At 40.5% G+C, this 14,335-nt stretch overlaps 1 protein-coding gene across 9 annotated transcripts in view; it reads left to right on the top strand.

Moving 5' to 3' along the window:
* DOP1A (DOP1 leucine zipper like protein A) overlaps positions 1 to 14,335 on the top strand; it is a 160,098-nt gene that overhangs the window by 91,225 nt on the left and 54,538 nt on the right. For all 9 annotated transcript variants that reach the window (XR_012124158.1, XM_037004942.2, XM_073219408.1 and 6 more), the window contains 2 exons: positions 212 to 833; positions 1,495 to 1,769. Coding sequence is in view for 8 of the 9 variants with exons in the window: in XM_037004942.2 (XP_036860837.1) it covers positions 212 to 833; positions 1,495 to 1,769 (897 nt within the window). In the remaining variant the exon portion in view is untranslated. The remainder of the gene's footprint in view (positions 1 to 211; positions 834 to 1,494; positions 1,770 to 14,335) is intronic.

The following is a 14,335-nucleotide window of genomic DNA, read 5'->3' as shown; positions in this document are numbered from 1 at the left end:
TAATATGCTCTTTAGAACCATGTCAATATTTCCTACTGTGATAAATATACAGATCAGTTGTAGAAACTTAAAATTCAACTGAATGTATAGATTAAATTGTGAATAGTCTAATCGAAAACTGACTTCTCTCAAAACATGGCCATTTCTAATTTTTAATTCCTAATGGACACATTTAGCTACTCGGCCTTTTACTTTTTAAAATCTCTACCAGGTACCATCAGTTGCTCTTGAAAATCCTACTGAAGTGTTTGAAGATGGAGAAAATCCACCAAGTAGTCGATCATCAGAGAGTGGGTTCACTGAGTTCATACAGTACCAAGCAGACCGAAGTGATGACACTGACAGAGAACTGAGTGAAGGGCAGGGGGCAGCTGCCATCCCAATTGGCAGCACGTCCTCCGAGACGGAAACAGCCTCCACTGTGGGATCTGAAGAAACCATTGTCCAGCCCCACTCCATTGTCACTCAGGGGACAGCTCCCTGCCCTGGGAAGACAGCCCAAAAAACTGCAATGCAGTGCTGCTTGGAGTATGTCCAGCAGTTTCTCACCAGACTTATCAACTTCTACATCATTCAGAGGAATGCTTTTTCTCAGACTCTGGCTACAGAGCATCAAGGAGAACTCGGTGGAGAGCAAGGAGAGGCTTCAAAATGGGACAAGGATTCACACAGAGATGTAAAAGGTAGAAATATGAACAAACAGAAAGCTTCAGAAGAATACCTTCCTGCCTTCCTGGCTGCCTGTCAGCTGTTCCTGGAATGCTCGAGCTTCCCGGTTTACATTGCCGAGGGGAGCCGGGCCTCAGAACTGTGTCCTGAGAGCCCAGAGAGCGGTAAGTCATCTCTGTTTTACTTACTTTGAATACTTACCATGGCACACTTCTCGTTGTTCTTAAAGAAACACTCAGATACTAAAACTGAGAGATTTTTTTTTAGCCAGTTGATTGTTTTTAAAGTCTTACTTTAATTTGTAGATTCTTTTTTAACTAAAACTGTCATTATGGTGAGATTGAAATGTTGGAAAATTTTGTGATTTTGCTCTCTTTCAGTTTGCTTGCAAGTGAGTAGAAGCTAAGAAGGAAACTAACTCCTTTCTCTGGAAGAAGTAATGTAAAATTTAGATCTGCTGCTTTCCTTTATTATGACTAGCATGTGTTTACTGTTATTTAAATTTTTATGTATATACACACATAGTATAGTAAGTAGTACATAATGTTTGTTGATAAATATGCTGTTTTTCAGGACAGGAACATAGATTATATTCATGTTCTTATGTCTTAGCATAAGAAAAATACATATTAAAAAGTTTATGAAGTTCTTGTTGCTATTTTATTTTCTTAAAGCTCTGGCATAACACAACCATGGTTTTGTTAACAGATCAAGGCCTAAACGTATTAAGCTGAAATGCTTTGATTTTTTAAATAAGCGTGGAAGTCAGAGTATGTCTGCAGGGTCTGTGTGACGGACTCTGGCAGCTCCCGTCTTCTGTTTCAGAACGGGAGCATGTACAGCCTCCGTTGTGGCTCCAGACTCTGATGGCTGCTTGCAACCAAGGAAGTGATTTCAGTGTGCAGAGCATTGCCATTTCTCTCGTCATGGACCTAGTAGGGTTGACTCAGTCTGTGGCCATGGTCACTGGGGAACACGTCAGCAGTGTGGAGCCTGCACAGCCCTTAAGTCCAAACCAGGGAAGAGTCGCTGTGGTTATACGGCCTCCCCTCACTCCAGGCAACCTGAGATACATAGCTGAAAAGACTGAATTTTTCAAGGTAAATTCTAGTAAGTACATGCAGAACTAAGATTATATGTAGAAACCTGCTTTGCTAGAAGAGATCTTAAGGATGGTAATCAGACTTAATTGAACATCTTTTCATATACTGTATAGAAAAAGATAACACACTTGATCTGTACTGCTGTACCAATGTTGTCCCCAGTTCTGGGAGGAGAAAAAAGATAAGAATGAAGAGAGTATCTGGGTAAAGAAAGAGAAGAAAATATTCCAGCTAAAAACAGGGAAGCTTATTTATATAGTAAAACTAATTTCTAGATGAACTCATGATACTTGCTTTTCATAGAGTATAACGACAGCTCTCCAAAACTCCCAGGAAAATGAATGTGGTGTATGATGTCATTCAAAAAAAAAAATGTGCTGTCTTTGATTCCTATCACAACACTACAGATATCCTCTATATAGAAAGAACATCAAGTGTATTTGGATTGTATTGCATCTTTTTTTTTTTTTACTTTTTTTTTTTGGTATCATTAATCTACAATTACATGAAGGACATTATCTTTACTAGGCTCCTCCCTTCACCAAGTCCCCGCCACATACCCCTTCACAGTCACTGTCCATCAGCATAGTAAGATGCTGTAAAATCACTACTTGTCTTCTCTGTGTTGCACAGCCCTCCGCATGCCCCCCCACACACTATACATGCTAATTGTAATTCCCCCGTTCTTTTTCCCCACCCTTATCCCTCCCTTCCCACCCATCCTCCCCAGTCTCTTTCCCTTTGGTAACTGTTAGTCCATTCTTGGGTTCTGTGATTCTGCTGCTGTTTTGTTCCTTCAGTTTTCCTTTGTTCTTATACTCCACATGTGAGTGAAATCATTTGGTACTTGTCTTTCTCTGCCTGGCTCGTTTCACTAAGCATAATACCCTGTAGCTTCATCCATGTTGTTGCAAATGGTAGGATCTGTTTTTTTCTTATGGCTGAGTAATATTCCATACTGTGTATGTACCACATCTTCTTTATCCATTCATCTACTGATGGACATTTACGTTGCTTCCATATCTTGGCTATTGTAAATAGTGCTGCAATAAACACAGGGGTGCATCTGTCTTTTTTAAACTGGAGTGCTGCATTCTTAGGGTAAATTCCTAGAAGTGTAATTCCTGGGTCAAATGGTATTTCTATTTTGAGCATTTTGAGGAACCTCCATACTGCTTTCCACAATGGTTGAACTAATTTACATTCCCACCAGCAGTGTAGGAGGGTGCCCCTTTCTCCACAACCTCACCAACATTTGTTGTTGTTTGTCTTTTGGATGGTAGCTATCTTTACTGGTGTGAGGTGATATCTCATTGTGGTTTTAATTTGCATTTCTCTGATGACAAGCGATGTGGAGCATCTTTACATGTGTCTGTTGACCATCTGAATTTTTTCTTTAGAGAACTGTCTATTCAGCTCCTCTGCCCATTTTGTAACTGGATTATTTGCTTTTTGTTTGTTGAGGTGTGTGAGCTCTTTTTGTATTTTGAATGTCAAGCCTTTATCGGATCTGTCACTTACGAATATATTCTCCCATACTGTAGGATAACGTTTTGTTCTATTGATGGTGTCCTTTGCTGTACAGAAGCTTTTCAGCTTGATATAGTCCCACTTGTGCATTTTTGCTTTTGTTTCCCTTGCCCGGGGAGATATGTTCTTTGCCTATGTTTTTTTTCTAAGAGTTTTATGATTTCGTGACTTACGTTAAAGTCTTTGATCCATTTTGAATTTCCTTTTGTGTATAGGGTTAGACAGTGAACCAGTTTCATTCTCTTACATGTAGCTGTCCAGTTTTGCCACCACCATCTGTTGAAGAGACTGTCATTTCCCCCTTGTATGTCCTTGGCTCCTTTATCGAATATTAATTGACCTTGTATGTTTGGGTTAATGTTTCGAGTATCTATTCTGTTCCATTGGTCTGTGGCTCTGTTCTTGTGCCAGTACCAAATTGTCTTGATTACTGTGTCTTTGTAGTAGAGCTTGAAGCTGGGGAGTGAGATCCCCCCCCCACTTTATTCTTCCTTCTCAGGATTGCTTTAGCTATTCGGGGTCTTTGGTGTTTCCATATGAATTTTTGAACTATTTGTTCTAGTTCATTGAAGAATGCTGTTAGTAATTTGATAGCGATTGCATTGAATCTGTGTATTGTTTTGAGCAGGATGGCCATTTTGACAATATTAATTTTTCCTATCCAAGAGCATGGGATGAGTTTCCATTTGTTAGTGACCTCTTTAATTTCTCATAAGAATGTCTTATAGTTTTCAGGGTATGGGTCTTTCTCTTCTTTGCTTAGGTTTATTCCTAGGTATTTTATTCTTTTTGATGCTATTGTGAATGGAATTGTTTTCCTGATTTCTCTTTCTATTAGTCCACTGTTAGTGTATAGGAAAGTCACAGATTTCTGTGTGTTAATTTTGTATCCTGCAACTTTGCTGAATTCCGATATTAGTTCTAGTACTTTTGCAGTACAGTCTTTAGGGTTTTTTATGTACAATATCATGTCAGCTGCAAATAGTGACAGTTTAACTTCTTCTTTACCAATCTGGATTCCTTGTATTTCTTTGTTTTGTCTAATTGCCGTGGCTAGGACCTCCAGTACTATGTTGAATAACAGTGGGGAGAGTGGGCATCCCTGTCTTGTTCCCGATCTCAGAGGAATAGCTTTCAGCTTCTCGCTGTTCAGTATGATGCTGGCTGTGGGTTTATCATATATGGCCTTTATTATGTTGAGGTACTTGCCCTCTATACCCATTTTGCTGTGAGTTTTTATCATGAATGGATGTTGAATTTTGTCGAATGCTTTTTTAGCATCTATGGAGATGATCATGTGGATTTTGTCCTTCTTTTTGTTGATGTGGTGGATGATGTTGATGTGTTTTGAATGTTGTACCATCCTTGCATTCCTAGGATGACTCCCACTTGGTCATGGTGTATGATCCTTTTGATGTATTTTTTTTTTTTTGAGAGGGCATCTCTCATATTTATTGATCAAATGGTTGTTAACAACAATAAAATTCAGTATAGGGGGGGTCAATGCTCAATATACAATCATTAATCCATCTTAAGTCTAATTCTCGTCAGTCTCCAATCTTCTGAAGCATAACGAACAAGTTCTTACATGGTGAACGAATTCTTACATAGTGAATAAATTCTTACATGGTGAACAGTACAAGGACATTCATCACAGAAACTTTCGGTTTTGATCACGCATTATGACCTATAAACAATCATGTCAAATATGAATATTCGTTTGATTTTTGTACTTGATTTATATGCTGATCCCACATTTCTCCCTTTATTATTATTATTATTTTTATTGTTAATAAAATGCTGAAGTGGTAGGTAGATGCAAGATAAAGGTAGAAAACATAGTTTAGTGCTGTAAGAGGGCAAATGTAGATGATCAGATGATCAGGTGTGTGCCTATGGACTAAGTATTAATCCAGGCTAGACAAGGGCAGCAAGACATCCACGGATGCAGAAGATTTCTCTCAAAGCAGGGGGGGTGAGGTTCTGAGCCTCACCTCTGTTGATCCCCAAATTCTCACCTGATGGCCCCCCTGCGACTGTGCCTGTCTTAGGTTGTTCCTCCCTTGAGGAATCTTACCCGTCTCTGGCTAACCAGTCATGTTCCGGGGCCATACAGGGAAATGTAAAGTTGGTAAGTGAGAGAGAAGCCATATTGTTTGAAAAGGTTAGCTTTTTACTTCTTTTCAGATTTATGCCCTGTGGCTTCTATGCCCAGCACTTGTCTCGAGGTATCTTTACCACCTGGAGGAATTATGATACTCGGTAAATTCGATATGAGGCACGAATTCTATTTAAGGGTTGTAATTAGGAAGGAAGAAGAAAAGCTATAGAGGTAGCATATAGAAGAAAACATGGGAGGATTGATTATTTCTTTGACATATCTCCTTGTAGAGTACCTTAAGTATGTATAGGTTTTAAACTACTAACTAATTTGCACACACATATTAACATAATAAGAATACGGTGACATAAACAAAGCAAATCTATAATTACCATCCATCTCCAGTGAAGCCAAGAAAACCATTTAGGCACCCTAGGCATTTGTGAAAATTTGTCTATGATATGATGGATATTGTCCAACTGTACTTGAACAGTCTGAGAGAAATCAGACAAATTAAAGCAGCCCATTTCTGGGATCTGTTCACATCCCATATGTTCTTTTAACCGTAGATAGTCTATAGTCATAAGATTTTGGAGTGCTACACCTTGCACCCCTCCCAACTCCTAGTTGAGTTCCAACAGTACAGATCTGGTCAAATTCGTTGTCTCACTGTATGCACATGCCAGCCTAGACATCTCCCTTCTCATTCCTATGGCAAGTCCAGGAGACGGTGGGCTGGATGCAGCTACAACCGCAGCATCGTCCGGATCCCTGTGGAGGCTTTTTGATGATCATCCCCCGGCACAAGTCCTCCAGAGAGTGCTGATGCCGGAAGCTCCTCCTCATATCGTATCTTAGTTCATTTTCTGGGTATACAAGCTAGGCCTTGATCTTCTGCATAGAAACAAACAGACCCTTTGCCCACGCTTTGACATGCCCTCTATACCACTGTGCAGAACTCATTGGAGGTCAGCACACAGTAACTGCTTTTTTTTTTTTTTATTAAGAGAAAGGAATATTATCAGAAAAGAGTACCTCCATAGCTGATCATCTGACACCCTTTAAGTGATGAACATTAACGATATTTAAAGCATGCGTTGATCTTTGATTTACCAATAGTTTTATCCTATCAAGGAGTAATCCCCCTTTTCTTTCTTTCTTTCTTTCTTTCTTTTTTTTTTTTTAATTTTTAATCTATACTTACAGGAAGAATACTATGTTTACTGTGCTCTTCCCTATATGAGGTCCCCCCTAACAACCACATTACGGTTACTGTCCATCAGCTCAGCAAAATGTTGTAGAGTCACTGCTTGTCCTCTCTGTGTTGTGCAGCCCACCCTCCCCTTTCTCCCTCCCCCCCATGCATGCTAATCTTAATACCCCCCTTCTTCTTCCCCCCCCTTATCCCTCCCTGCCCACCCATCCTCCCCAGTTCCTTTCCCTTTGGTACCTGTTAGTCCATTTTTGGGTTCTGTAATTCTGCTGCTGTTTTGTTCCTTCAGTTTTTCCTTTGTTCCTATACTCCTCAGATGAGTGAAATCATTTGGTATTTCTCTTTCTCCGCTTGGCTTATTTCACTGAGCATAATACTCTCCAGCTCCATCCATGTTGCTGCAAATGGTTGGATTTTTCCACTTCTTATGGCTGAGTAGTATTCCATTGTGTATATGTACCACATCTTCTTTATCCATTCATCTACCGATGGACATTTAGGTTGCTTCCAATTCTTGGCTATTGTAAATAGTGCTGCGATAAACATAGGGGTGCATCTGTCTTTCTCAAACTTGATTGCTGCGTTCTTAGGGTAAATTCCTAGGAGTGGAATTCCTGGGTCAAATGGTAGGTCTGTTTTGAGCATTTTGATGAACCTCCATACTGCTTTCCACAATGGTTGAACTAATTTACATTGCCACCAGCAGTGTAGGAGGGTTCCCCTTTCTCCACAGCCTTGCCAACATTTGTTGTTGTTTGTCTTTTAGATGGCAGCTATCCTTACTGGTGTGAGGTGATACCTCATTGTAGTTTTAATTTGCATTTCTCTGATAATTAGCGATGTGGAGCATCTTTTCATGTGTCTCTTGGCCATCTGTATTTCTTTTTTAGAGAACTGTCTGTTCAGTTCCTCTTCCCATTTTTTAATTGGGTTATTTGTTTTTTGTTTGTTGAGGCGTGTGAGCTCTTTATATATTCTGGACGTCAAGCCTTTATTGGATGTGTCATTTTCAAATATATTCTCCCATACTATAGGGTTCCTTTTTGTTCTATTCATGGTGTCTTTCGCTGTACAGAAGCTTTTCAGCTTAATGTAGTCCCACTTGCTCATTTTTGCTGTTGTTTTCCTTGCCCGGGGAGATATGTTCAAGAAGAGGTCACTCATGTTTATGTCTAAGAGGTTTTTGCCTATGTTTTTTTCCAAAAGTTTAATGGTTTCATGACTTACATTTAGGTCTTTGATCCATTTTGAGTTTACCTTGGTATATGGGGTTAGACAATGGTCGAGTTTCATTCTCCTACATGTAGCTGTCCAGTTTTGCCAGCACTATCTGTTGAAGAGACTGTCATTTTGCCATTGTATGTGCATGGCTCCTTTATCAAATATTGATTGGCCATATATGTTTGGGTTAATTTCTGGAGTCTCTAATCTGTTCCACTGGTCTGTGGCTCTGTTCTTGTGCCAGTACCAAATTGTCTTGATTACTATGGCTTTGTAGTAGAGCTTGAAGTTGGGGAGTGAGATCCCCTCTACTTTATTCTTCTTTTTCAGGATTGCTTTGGCTATTCGGGGTCTTTGGTGTTTCCATATGAATTTTTGAATTATTTGTTCCAATTCATTGAAGAATGTTGCTGGTAATTTGAGAGGGATTGCATCAAATCTGTATATTGCTTTGGGTGGGATGGCCATTTTGACGATATTAATTCTTCCTAGCCATGAGCATGGGATGAGTTTCCATTTATTAGTGTCCCCTTTAATTTCTCTTAAGAGTGACTTGTAGTTTTCAGAGTATAAGTCTTTCACTTCTTTGGTTAGGTTTATTCCTCGGTATTTTATTCTTTTTGATGCAATGGTGAATGGAATTGTTTTCCTGATTTCTCTTTCTATTGATTCATTGTTAGTGTATAGGAAAGCTACAGATTTGTGTTAATTTTGTATCCTGCAACTTTGCTGTATTCCGATATCAGTTCTAGTAGTTTTGGAGTGGAGTCTTTAGGGTTTTTTATGTACAGTATCATATCATCTGCAAATAGTGACAGTTTAACTTCTTTACCAATCTGGATTCCTTGTATTTCTTTGTTTTTGTCTGATTGCCGTGGCTAGGACCTCCAGTACTATGTTAAATAACAGTGGGGAGATTGGGCATCCCTGTCTGGTTCCTGATCTCAGAGGAAATGCTTTCAGCTTCTTGCTGTTCAGTATAATGCTGGCTGTGGGTTTATCATATATGGCCTTTATTATGTTGAGGTACTTGCCCTCTATTCCCATTTTGCTGAGAGTTATTATCATGAATGGATGTTGAATTTTGTCAAATGCTTTTTCAGCATCTATGGAGATGATCATGTGGTTTTTGTCTTTCTTTTTGTTGATGTGGTGGATGATGTTGATGGATTTTCGAATGTTGTACCATCCTTGCATGCATGGGATGAATCCCACTTGGTCATGGTGTAGGATCCTTTTGATATACTGTTGAATTCTGTTTGCTAATATTTTATTGAGTATTTTTGCATCTACATTCATCAGCGATATTGGTCTGTAATTTTCTTTTATGGTGGGGTCTTTGCCTGGTTTTGGTATTAGGGTGATGTTGGCTTCATAGAATGAGTTTGGGAGTATTCCCTCTTCTTCTGTGTTTTGGAACACTTTAAGGAGAATGGGTATTATGTCTTCTCTGTGTGTCTGATAAAATTCCGAGGTAAATCCGTCCGGCCCCGGAGTTTTGTTCTTGGGTAGTTTTTTGATTACCGTTTCAATTTCTTTGCTCGTAATTGGTTTGTTTAACGTTTGTGTTTCTTCCTTGGTCAGTCTTGGGAGGTTGTAGTTTTCGAGGAAGTTGTCCATTTCTTCTAGGTTTTCCTGCTTGTTGGCATATAGGTTTTCATAGTAGTCTTTAATAATTCTTTGTATTTCTGTGGAGTCTGTCGTGATTTTTCCATTCTCATTTCTGATTATGTTGATTTGTGTTGATTCTCTTTTTCTCTTAATAAGTTGGGCTAGAGGCTTATCTATTTTGTTTATTTTCTCAAAGAACCAGCTCTTGGTTTCGTTGATTTTTGCTACTGTTTTATTCTTCTCAATTTTGTTTATTTCTTCTCTGATCTTTATTATGTCCCTCCTCCTGCTGACTTTAGGCCTCATTTGTTCTTCTTTTTCCAGTTTTGATAATTGTGATGTTAGACTATTCATTTGGGATTGTTCTTCCTTCTTCAAGTGTGCCTGGATTCCTATATACTTTCCTCTTAAGACTGCTTTCGCTGCGTCCCAGAGAAGTTGGGGCTTAGTGTTGTTGTTGTCATTTGTTTCTACATATTCCTTGATCTCTATTTTGATTTGTTCATTGATCCATTGATTATTTAGTAGCATGTTGTTAAGCCTCCATGTGTTTGTGAACCTTTTTGTTTTCTTTGTAGAATGTATTTCTAGTTTTATACCTTTGTGGTCTGAAAAATTGCTTGGTAGAATTTCAATATTTTGGAATTTACTGAGGCTCTTTTTGTGAGCTAGTATGTGGTCTATTGTGGAGAATGTTCCATGTGCACTTGAGAAGAAGGTATATCCTGTTGCTTGTGGATGTAGAGTTCTATAGATGTCTATTAAGTCCATCCTTTCTAGGGTGTTGTTCAGTGCCTCTGTGTCCTTACTTATTTTCTGCCCGGTGGATCTATCCTTTGGGGTGAGTGGTGTGTTGAAGTCTCCTAAAATGAATGCATTGCAGTCTATTTCCCTCTTTAGTTCTGTTAGTATTTGTTTCACATATGCTGGTGCTCCTGTGTTGGGTACATACATATTTAGAATGGTTATATCCTCTTGTTGGATGGAGCCCTTTATCATTATGTAGTATCCTTCTTTATCTCTTGTTACTTTCTTTGTTTTGAAGTCTATTTTGTCTGATATTAGTACTGCAACCCCTGCTTTCTTCTCACTGTTGTTTGCCTGAAGTATGTTTTTCCATCCCTTGACTTTTAGTCTATGCTTATCTTTGGGTTTAAGGTGAGTTTCTTGTAAGCAGCATGTAGATGGGTCTTGCTTTTTTATCCATTCTATTACTCTGTGTCTTTTGATTGGTGCATTAAGTCCATTTACATTTAGGGTGACTATTGAGAGATATGTACTTATTGCCATTGCAGGCTTTAGATTCGTGGTTACCAAAGGTTAGCTCTTTAGTATCTTACTGCCTAACTTAGCTCACTTATTGAGCTGTTCTATACACTGTCTGGAGATTCTTTTCTTCTCTCCCTTCTTATTCCTCCTCCTCCATTCTTCATATGTTGTGTGTTTTGTTCTGTGCTCTTTTTAGGGGTGCTCCCATTTAGAGCAGTCCCTGTAGGATGCCCTGTAGAAGTGGTTTTTGGGAAGCAAATTCCCTCAGCTTTTGCTTGTCTGGAAATTGTTTAATCCCACCATCATATTTAAATGATAGTCGTGCTGGATACAGTATCCTTGGTTCAAGGCCCTTCTGTTTCATTGCTTTAAGTATATCATGCCATTCTCTTCTGGCCTGTAGGGTTTCTGTCGAGAAATCTGATGTTAGCCTGATGGGTTTTCCTTTATAGGTGACCTTTTTCTTTCTAGCTGCCTTTAAAACTCTTTTCTTGTCCTTGATCCTTGCCATTTTAATTACTATGTGTCTTGGTGTTGTTCTCCTTGGATCCTTTCTGTTGGGGGTTCTGTGTAATTCCATGGTCTGTTCGATTATTTCCTCCCCCAGTTTGGGGAAGTTTTCAGCAATTATTTCTTCACAGAGACTTTCCATCCGTTTTCCTCTTTCTTCTTCTTCTTGTATCCCTATAATATGAATATTATTCCTTTTCGTTTGGTCACATAGTTCTCTTAGTGTTGTTTTATTCCTGGAGATCCTTTTATCTCTCTCTATGTCAGCTTCTATACATTCCTCTTCTCTGGCCTCTATTCCTTCAATGGCCTCTTGCATCTTATCCATTCTGCTTATAAATCCTTCCAGGGATTGTTTCACTTCTGTGATCTCCTTCCTGACATCTGTGATCTCCCTCCGGACTTCATCCCACTGCTCTTGCATTTTTCTCTGTGTCTCATCCCATTGCTCTTGCATTTTTCTCTGCATCTCTGTCAGCATGTTCATGATTTTTATTTTGAATTCTTTTTCAGGAGAACTGATTAGGTCTGTGTCCTTATCAGGTGTTGTCTCTGTGATCTTTGTCTGCCTGTAGTTTTGTCTTTTCATGGTGATAGAGATAGTGTGCAGAGCTGGTACAAGTGACTGCTGGAAGAGCTTCCCTTCTTGTTGGTTTGTGGCCTTCCTCTCCTGGGAGAATAGCGACCTCTAGTGGCTTGTGCTGGGCAGCTGTGTGCAGATAGGGCTTCTGCTTCCTGCCCGGTTGCTATGGGGTTTGTCTCCGCTGTTGCTGTGGGCATGGCCTGGCTGGGGCTGCTCCTCCAAAATGGTGGAGCCCCGTTGGAGGGGGAGTGGCTGGGAGGCTATTTATCTCCGTAAAGGGCCTCTGTGCTCCCTGCTGCCCAGGGGGTTAGAGTGCCCAGAGATCCCCAGATTCCCTACCTCTGGTCTAAGTGACCTGTCCTGCCCCTTTAAGACTTCCAAAAAGCACTCTCGAAACCAAAACAACAACAGCAACAATGAGAGAGGGATCAGAAAAAAAAAAAAAAAAAAGGAAAAAACACTTGATTTTTTTTTTTGTCCTCAGGCCCCGGTCCCAGGCATCCGCTCACTGGTCCTGCTGCCCTGCCTCCCTAGCACCAGGGTCCCTGTCCCTTCAAGGCTTCCAAAAAGCACCCACCCACTGGTCCCGCAGGGAAAAACGCACGATATTCTTTGTCCTCAGGCGCCGGTCCCAGGCACCCGCTCACCAGTCCCGCCGCCCTGCCTCCCTAGCACCAGGGTCCCTGTCCCTTTAAGGCTTCCAAAAAGCACTCGCCAAAAAGAGAAAATAAAAAGGGGGAAAATGCGCGATTTCCTTTGTCCTCAGGTGCCGGTCTCAGGCACCCGCCCACCGGTCCCGCAGGAAAAACACGGGATATTGTTTGTCCTCAGGCGCCGGTCCCAGGCACCCTCTCACCAGTCCCTCCGCCCTGCCTCCCTAGCACCGGGGTCCCTGTCCCTTTAAGGCTTCCAAAAAGCACTTGCCAAAAAGAGGAAAAAAAAGGGGAAAAATGCACGATTTCCTCCATCCTCAAGTTCCGGTCTCAGGCACCCGCCCTACCTTCCCGCAGGGAAAAATGCAGGATATTCTTTGTCCTTAGGCACCAGTCCCAGGCACCCGCTCACCAGTCCCGCCGCTCTGCCTCCCTAGCACCGGGGTCCCTGTCCCTTTAAGGCTTCCAAAAAGCACTCGCCAAAAACGGGAAAAAAAAAAGGGGAAAAATGCACGATTTCCTCCGTCCTCAAGTGCTGGTCCCAGGCACCCGCTCACCGGTCCCGCCACCCTGCCTCCCTTGCAACGTCGTCGCTGTCCCTTTAAGGCTTCCAAAAAGCACTCGCCAAAAAAAAAAAAAAAAACCGCTCCGGTTTCTTTCCAGCCGCCGGGAGCCGGGGGGAGGGGCGCTTGGGTCCCGCCGGGCCGGGGCTTGTATCTTACCCCCTTCGCAAGGCACTGGGTTCTTGCAGGTGTGGATGTGGTCTGGATGTTGTCTTGTGTCCTGTGGTCTCTATTTTAGGAAGATTTTTCTTTGTTATATTTTCATAGCTCTATGTGTTTTTGGGAGGAGATTTCCACTGCTCTACTCACGCCGCCATCTTGGCTCCGCCTTCCCTTTTGATGTATTTTTGAATTCAGTTTGCTAATATTTTGTGGAGTATTTTTGCATCTATGTTGTATTAGGGTGATATTGGCTTCATAGAATGAGTTTGGGAGTATTCCCTCCTCTTCTATTTTTTGGAAAACTTTAAGGAGAATGGGTATTATGTCTTCTCTGTATGCCTGATAAAATTCCGAGGTAAGTCCATCTGTCCCAGGGGTTTTGTTCTTTGGTAGTTTTTTGATTACCGCTTCAATTTCGTTGCTGGTAATTGGTCTGTTTAGATTTTCTGTTTCTTTCTGGATCAGTCTTGGAAGGTTGTATTTTTCTAGGAAGTTGTCCATTTCTCCTAGGTTTTCCAGCTTGTTAGCATATAGGTTTTCATAGTATTCTCTAATAATTCTTTGTGTTTCTGTGGGGTCCGTCGTGATTTTGCTTTTCTCGTTTCTGATTCTGTTTATGTGTATTGTTTCTCTTTTTCTCTTAATAAGTCTGACTATAGGTTTATCTATTTTGTTTATTCTCTCGAAGAACCAGCTCTTGTTTACATTGATTTTTTCTATTGTTTTATTCTTCTCAATTTTATTTATTTCTTCTCTGATCTTTACTATGTCCCTCCTTCTGCTGACCTTAGGTCTCATTTGTTCTTCTTTTTCCAATTTCGATAATTGTGACATTAGACTATTTATTTGGGATTGTTCTTCCTTTTTTTAAATATGCATGGATTGCTGTATACTCTCCTCTTAAGACTGCTTTCGCTGCGTCCCACAGAAGTTGGGGCTTTGTGTTTTTATTGTCATTTGTTTCCATATATTGCTGGATCTCCATTTTAATTTGGTCATTGATCCATTGATAATTTAGGAGCATGTTGTTAAGCCTCCATGTGTTTGTGAGCCTTTTTGCTTTCTTTGTACAATTTATTTCTAGTTTTATACCTTTGTGGTCTGAAAAGTTGGTTGGTAGGATTTCAATCTTTTGGCATTTACTGAG

This window comes from Manis javanica, chromosome 13 (assembly GCF_040802235.1).
Source record: "Manis javanica isolate MJ-LG chromosome 13, MJ_LKY, whole genome shotgun sequence".
In the NCBI taxonomy this organism is placed as follows: domain Eukaryota; kingdom Metazoa; phylum Chordata; class Mammalia; order Pholidota; family Manidae; genus Manis; species Manis javanica.
This window is presented reverse-complemented; position numbering and strand designations above follow the sequence as displayed.